Source organism: Fragaria vesca, linkage group LG6 (genome assembly GCF_000184155.1).
Source record: "Fragaria vesca subsp. vesca linkage group LG6, FraVesHawaii_1.0, whole genome shotgun sequence".
NCBI classification, from domain to species: Eukaryota; Viridiplantae; Streptophyta; class Magnoliopsida; order Rosales; family Rosaceae; genus Fragaria; species Fragaria vesca.
In genome coordinates this window covers 4,654,179-4,662,100 of record NC_020496.1, presented here as the reverse complement: position 1 = coordinate 4,662,100, position 7,922 = coordinate 4,654,179, and the positions used below count along the sequence as shown (strand labels likewise).

At 36.7% G+C, this 7,922-nt stretch overlaps 2 protein-coding genes across 2 annotated transcripts; both read right to left on the bottom strand.

The window, feature by feature from the left end:
* Positions 1 to 3,981: 3,981 nt before the first annotated feature.
* LOC101311498 (F-box/kelch-repeat protein At3g06240-like) lies at positions 3,982 to 5,199 on the bottom strand. Its single transcript, XM_004304920.1, has one exon. The coding sequence runs from the start codon at positions 5,197 to 5,199 to the stop codon at positions 3,982 to 3,984; it is 1,218 nt and encodes a 405-aa protein (XP_004304968.1).
* Positions 5,200 to 5,853: 654 nt separating this feature from the next.
* On the bottom strand, positions 5,854 to 6,801 carry LOC101311210 (putative F-box protein At3g17490-like). The gene has a single exon (XM_004304919.1). It carries the CDS (start codon positions 6,799 to 6,801, stop codon positions 5,854 to 5,856), a length of 948 nt encoding a protein of 315 aa, XP_004304967.1.
* Between the last annotated feature and the right edge of the window lie 1,121 nt (positions 6,802 to 7,922).

Below are 7,922 nucleotides of genomic sequence, written 5' to 3'. Positions count from 1 at the left end.
CCCGGCGGCAGCCCCTCCTCCTTCCCCGGCCGTCGCCGCTGCCATTCTTAACTCTGAGAGGGTAAAAAGATTAACCAGGGCTATTTTAGTCATTTTAGTCGAGATTGATGATGTCATTTTGAAAGTTTAGGTATGAAACTGATTAAAAAAAAGATGAGGTATCAAACTGATTTTAGACCTAAAGTTCAGGGTAGTAAACTGAAATTATATATCTCTTAAGGTTATCAGATCAGATAGAGGAGGTGAATATTTTGGAAGGTATACTGAGCAGGGTCAACGTAAGGGCCCATTTGCATTGTTTTTGCAGGAATGTGGAATCGTGGCACAATACATTACTCCATACAACCCATAGCAGAATGGTGTTTCAGAAAGGAGCTAGGAATAGAACATTGATAAGCATGGTGAGAAGCATGATAGTGAGGTCTGCAATTCCAAAATTTCTGTGGGGAGAACCATTGAAAACAACAAATTATATTTGCAATCTAACTCCAAGCAAGGCTGTGTTGAAAACCTCTTTTGAGTTGTGGTATGGTTACAAGCCTAGTTTGAATCATTTTCATGTTTGGGGCTGCAATGCAGAGATTAGAGTACACAATGTGGCAAATGGAAAGCTTGATTCTCAATCTGTAAGTGGTTATTTTATTGGTTATTGTGAAAAGTCCAAGGGGTTCAAGTTTTATTGTCCAAAGAGAAGTTGCAGAATTGTGGAGTCACATAGGGCCATGTAAAGTGTCAAAGGAACCTATGGAAGCATTGGAAAGGAGTAACAAGAATTTTGAAGAGTGGTTTGTGTACCAGGATTGCAGTGCTGTTTCAATCCCAGTTCAGGACAACAATAATAATAATATGGCTTCAGGAAGTGAAACACTGGTGAATCTTGTTCCAGAGAATCAGAATGATAATGTATGTACACAGCAAGCAGAAAATGAAGTTCAAGATGCTACTGTAATAGAGCAAAATGTTGCAGGACAAGGGAATGAAGATCAGCAGCAAATGGAAGCAAGTGAAGTGCAAAACGAAGAAGTGTCTGAACCTATAGCTTCGAGAAAATCCTCAAGGATCAAGAAGCCTGCTATACCAGATGATTATCAGTTGTATTTAATTGAAGAAACTGATTTGGGAGATGAGGGTGATCCACTTACAGTTGCACAAGCTATGCAATCAGTGAATAATGCAAAATGGAAATTGGCAATGGAAGATGAACTTAAGAGTATGTCTCAGAATAATGTATGGATTTTGGTTGATAAGCCATGTGATTTTAAGCTGATTGGGTGCAAATGGGTGTTTAAGACAGAGAGATGCCGAAGGCAAAATAGAGAGGCACAAAGCAAGGTTAGTGGCTAAGGGGTACAATCAGAAGGAAGGTATTGATTACAATGAGACATTCTCTCCGGTTTCTACCAAAGATGCATTCAGAACTGTTATGGCTCTTGTTGCACACTTTAATCTCGAGTTACATCAAATGGATGTCAAGACTGCATTTTTGAATGGTGATTTGCATGAAGAAATCTACATGTTGCAGCCTAATGGTTTTGTAGAAGATGAAAATAAAGTCTGCAAACTGAAGAAATCAATATATGGTCTTAAGCAGGCATCAAGGTAGTGGTACCTAAAGTTTGACAAGGTAATCACTCAATTTGGTTTTCTGGAAAATAAGAATGCATATATATTAAGACTAGTGGGAGCAATTTTATTTTGCTTATCTTATATGTTGATGATATACTACTTGCTAGTAGTAATGTTTGTATGTTGAAGGAAACAAAAGCTTTTCTGTTGAGTCAATTTGACATGAAAGACATGGGAGAAGCACACTATGTGTTGGGAATTGAGATAACCAGGGATAGAAAGCACCATGCTTTAGGTTTGTCTCAAAGAAATTATTTGGAGAAAATATTGCACAAATTTGGCATGCAAGGATGCAAGTCTGGAGATGCACCAATTTCCAAAGGAGATAAGCTGCATAAAGAGCAAAGTCCTAAGAATGAGTTGGAAGCAAAGGGAATGCAGAATGTGCCATATGCAAGATTAGTGGGAAGTTTGATGTATGCTCAGATTTGTACAAGACCAGACATCTCATTTGCAGTAAACATGTTGGCCAGGTTTCAATCCAATGCAGGGCATGCTCATTGGATAGCAGGGAAGAAGGTCTTGAGGTATTTAAAGAAGACTAAAGATCACATGTTAGTTTATAGGAGAAGTGATGAACAAGAACTTAAAGTAGAGGCTTATGCAGATGCCTCTTATAAATAAGATGTGGATGACTTAAAGTCTACATCTGGTTATATTTTCCTTTTAGCAGGAGGAGCTATTTCTTGGAAAACTTCAAAGCAAGGTCTCACAACAACATCAACATTTCAGGCTGAATACATTGCTATTTTTGAAGCTACTGGACATGCATTGTGGTTGAGAAATTTTATTTCTCATTTGAAGTTGATTAAGTCCATTGAAAGGCCTTTGGTGATTTACTGTGATAATTCATCAGCAGTGTTTTTCTCTAAGAATAACAAGAGAACATCAGCTTCAAGAAACATCGATGTTAAGTATTTTTCAGTAAGGGAGAGTGTTAGAGATGGTGAAATTGAGGTTGTTAAGGTTGGTACAAAGGAGTAGTTGGCAGATCCATTGACAAAGGCACTACCAGTAGCATATTTTGTCAAGCATACAAGGAATATGGGGATTGCAGATGAACTTTAAAGTTGGAGAGTTCAGATGACATCATAATCAGTCAGTATGTATTATGTTTTATTATTTAGTTGTGAAATTGATCGATAAGATTATATTATTAAGATTTCATCTTGTTATTTATCTACACATTAAGTTGTACAACTTCATTTTGTAAGTCTTTGAATGACAATACAAACCTATATGCAGTACATGATGAAGTTTACAGTGAATATAATTTGCCTTATTTCTATTTAGTTAGAAATTTTGGTATTAAGTAGGACATTTAGTATTACGTACTGTGTTTAGAATGCATTTATATATAACACATTTAGTTTACTGCTATTAAGTTGAAATTTATGTGATTTTAGCTTGTTGAGAGGTGATTTTGGAACACTGATGTCTATTCTATTCCTCATGTTGTTCTTGAGTTCCTTGACATAAGCATTATTGATAGAATTTGCAATTGAAGGATTTTGAATTATTTAAGAAGTTTTAGACTCACACAGTGCACACTTAAGTAAATCATTGTTATATGTGATTATACTGTAATGCATGTATTTAAAGGATTGTCAAGTTCAATGGGAGATTGTAAGCATATCAGCGTATAAGAACTTGACAAAGACTTGTTTACTGATATTAGAAACACAGTATAAATATATATAATGTGATTTGAGTTTAAGACGTGTAAAAGTCTTAAGATAAATTTGTAGATAAGCTTTACATTTGAATTTGAAATCTAAATTGCAGTTGAGAGCAGTTTTATGACAAAACAGTTAAGTTTGTGGCAGTTTCTTTATGGATGAAACTACCTACAATATGCTATATATATGTCTGTTAGTCCCTTCTTATGCACATCTGATTCTCATACTTAGTTTCATTACTAAGAGAACATAAAGGTGAAATAAGAAGAAGGCTGAATGGATAATCAAAGTGGTTCTGGTAAATTTCTGAATTTATATTCATATATATTCATGTTTAATACAGATATAGGATAAATATTGTGTTTGCAATCCTGAGTACAATTGACATATAAACACTGAATGTTAGTTTACATGTATTGATCTAGTATAGATTTAATTAAAAAAAACTTACACAAGCTGCATGCGATTAATAATGGAAGAGAGACGTTATGAATCAACAATTGTTATGTGATCCATATATGATCCTGCTTCTTCTTCTCCGATCCTAAACAAAAGATACAATGGCTTGACTACATGCATGCGAATAACCCGAAATTAATTACAATTTACAACACACTGCGTGCAAGGTTTAAAGTAAGAAATTACACTGCTAAAGTTAATATATCATCACTAATTTCTACCTTCCCAAAATCGGAACTATACTATTAACATAAACAGCAGCTTCCAAATGATCAAAATCCATGTTAGGAATGGGGAGTTGCTTGAGCTCTCCGGTATCAATGTTGCAAGAGACTAAACTCCCTTCAGAAACCAAAAGAATCTCATCCCTATTCCAAAACTGCAATGGTTTCTCAAGTCCCACCGCTGTCCTAAAGATGAACTGCTTTATCCAGGAACCTTTAGCTACTCCATCAAAGTCTTCCATCACCCATAATACCCGTGAACAATCTCGGAATATACCATAATCCATGCCAAAAAGAGCAACGGATTCATTCCAAACTACAACGTTCATATTAGAATACCAACACACAAATGACTCGTATAAACTATCCGGAAACAATATACGATGAAATACCTCATCAACCGTATCAAACGATACGATAAATTGCCTCACATATTCCTCCTCATTTCTGTCACAAAAATTGTCGAACTCCTTTATTTGCTCCCTTCCTCTCCAATAACAAAATCCCTTGAAGTATATATCGAATTCCTCAGGCCAGATATTAGTAGTTTCTGTTTCCAAGGAGCCGCTCTTGATCTCTCTCCAAGAGTTAGTGCCTAAGGTGTATACTTGAACGGTGGGAGGATTATTAAGGAGGTGACCATCACCATATTCCTCCTCATCAGGCTTTCCAATGTAAATAACCTTGTAATCTTCTGACTTTGGATCATAACCAAAGCCAAGAGAAGTCATGACCTGATCCGGATAAGACTCAAGGTTAAGAAGCTTGGATTCCCTAATAGCTGGATTCCATAAAATTACTTTACTAGAATCAGCTAGGCAAATAATCCCATCACACTGGCCTATAATCCATACAGATTCAAGATCCTTCGCCGTGATCCCAACAAATTGATTCTTCGTAACATCATCGCCAACATAATGAACGATATGCTCCTTCCGATCATCATTGCAAAATGTAAGCAAAGAGAATACAGTTTCCTTCTCGTCATTGTCTCTTGTGGTGTTGTTCTTGAGTGTCGATAGCTTGTAAAGGACACAAGTGGAGGAATGGTTATGCATGGAATTGGATAGGTGCTTGGCAATGAATTTGGGATTGTTGATCATAGTACACCAGGACTTACGAACACCCTTGAATCGCATAAGAGATTGGGGAGGTAGCCTTGACAGGATTTGCATGGCCATCTCTTCCGGCAATTTACAGAACTCTGTCATTATTGCTCAGATCTGTGCCTTTTCTTTCTCCTTCTACTTCATGTGTGTGTCTATATAATAGACCATTACACACAAAAAAGTGCAAAGAAAAGAAAAAAAGATCTATGGTCAAATTCTTAGTTTAGCCAGATCCTTATATTGCTCGTACGTAAGATATTGCTTGTCAGATTAGTCCACAGTTAATAACTTAACGGTGCATGTTAGATTGATCAGCTCCACTTTAAGGAAGTTGTGCTTAATATACAGATTCATCAATGCGATAGTATATAGAAATGGATTTAAAACTTTATCGTAAGACACACGATGATAGGGGTAAAACTTTTTGATTATATTATTATATGTATGAATTTGAGAAAATGTCCTAGTTTGTATATATGCTAGCTGATTAGGAATCATATGTGCGTATGTAAGCCATTTTTATTAATTGAAACGAATTCTACTCTTACAATCGAAGTTGGTATATGACCATATATTGATTGATGAAAGGTGAGCATTTCCAATTAATTGAGTATTGGATTTTTTAAATTTTTTTTTTTTTTTTAGGAAGCGTATTAGAAATGATCATAATATACAAAGAAGATATGTTTACAACAAAAGTGTCATCTTTGTCGGACAGATTGATTAGTAAGAAAATCTATTGCTAGATAGAATGATCTATCTCGCATTCTCATGCTTGCAGTCTCCTTTGATAGAAATAACACTATTTACATAATTAACAGCTTGCAAATAGAGCGCGCCTTCCACACCTTGAATGGGAAAACGGTGAAATTTTCTGGTACCTATGTTATAAGAAACTACACGACTCTCATTGCTAACCATTAGAAACCCCTCACTGTTCCAAAATACTAGTGGATTTATGATCCCTTCCACCGGTCCGAATGTCAGGTATTTTATCCATGAACCCTTAACACCTGTCGACTCATCCATCATCCATATATCAAAAGTTTTTGGAACTTCATCACCTACTTCATAAGTCAAAAGAACAATGGAATCTTTCAACACAGCAAGGCTCCTATAACGTACATCGTTATAAAATTGAAAACAATCTGGAACCGGTATCTGATGAAATAGCTCGTCACTCGTATCAAATATAAGGACGAGTTCCTTATCTGTTGGATCAGATGCCCACCAGTAACAAATTCCCTTGAAGTGCAAGACACAAGAAGGAGCCCAACGGACGTCGCATCCTATATCAACATTCTCGAGCTCTCTCCAAGAATTAGCACCCCTGGTGTATACTTCTGCTCTTGTAGGATGTGGAGTACAAATACCCGAAATTGTTTCAACAAGTCTAACAATCTTGTACTCTTTTGCTATGGAATCTAGGCCAAATCCCATAGAAACTGTAAATGACCGTGGTGCAGTATAATCATCCTCATCTTCAGCTCTAGGAGGGAGATCATAAAGGACACAAGACTCTGGAAGAACTTTGAGTTCTTTAATTGCGGGATTGCACAAGACATCAATGATATTATTTCTTAGACAAATGATCCCATCACAATGCCCTACAATTTGTAGAGTTGAGGGCGTTATACTCAACTGAAATGGAACATCAAGTTCCTCAACAACAAAAGTAAGATATATTATCGCCATCACCGTCATCATCGTTGCAAATATGAAGTAATGACAGTAAAAGATCTATGTTGTTATTGTCGAAATTTTGTTATTTCTTCAAAGCAGCAACCTCTTCCTCATTCGTAATGCTTCTATCCTTAAATAGAGTATGCTTGACAAGGATGCATGTATCAGAAGCGAATTTATTGTGCCTGGAAATGGAAAGGTGCTTGGCGACGAAACTAGGATCATTGATAATGGTGTACCATAACTTACTGATGCATTTGAACCGTACCAAAGATTTGGGTGAAAGTCTTGATAGGATTGTGATGGGATTGTGAAAGTCTTGATAGGATTGTGAAAGTCTAACATTTCACTAAATGTAGTCATTTCTCCTCTACTTCTTCCTTTATCCCTTTTCTACCTGCACGTACTTCTCACGTATATGGTTTCCCGGCCAGAAGGTTTCTATTTCATCTGGTGACTGAAGCTTTCAGATTCACCATGTTGAAACTTAATGAAAGCAAAATGCTGAACTGTTCCACTTCATGGTGTTGCTTTTCGTAACAATTAATTTGAATTCGGTAGAACGATTTCTGAATAAGGTTTTATATATCTATATAGATATGTAATCCTGTTCTTCAGTCCTTGATTAATTGACGTCTGTCGTCGTCGTGCAGCAAGGCAATGAGTAAAATCCACCTCTCACCGTATCTAATTTCATTACCTGGTTAGAAAATCAACATGAAAACAGAAAACGGCCATGTAGATGAGTTAACAATTTAAACAATGCAAACCGAGAGACTTCCTTGGATTCTAAGGACTTGGAAACGTGGTTCATATGAAAAGGATATGAAGTGATGGATCCAAGGCTAAGAGAGAAACTAGGAGACACCTTCGACATTTGACCTCTCCAATTTAATTTCCGGATCAAATTTCATGCAGTCTGGTTGACCTTTTTCAACTCTCTCGTAGTCTCATCCTATCTCTCCTCATGATTTCAGTAAATAGCTAAATTTCAAGTAACTACGCATCCTGCAGGCCTACGGCGTATGTAACTAGCCTTCCGGTGGCAGCAGAGGTTAACAAAATCCATTGCAGGGCCCTTACCTTTCTCAAAACCCGGCGAAACCAAAGTCGTTGTGAGTGGGAACCCTAGCCTCCTAGGG

Excerpts from the sequence above, each read along its gene's own strand:
- LOC101311498 (XM_004304920.1), bottom strand. The coding sequence starts at position 5,199 with ATGACAGAGTTCTGTAAATTGCCGGAAGAGATGGCCATGCAAATCCTG.
- LOC101311210 (XM_004304919.1), bottom strand. The coding sequence starts at position 6,801 with ATGACGGTGATGGCGATAATATATCTTACTTTTGTTGTTGAGGAACTT.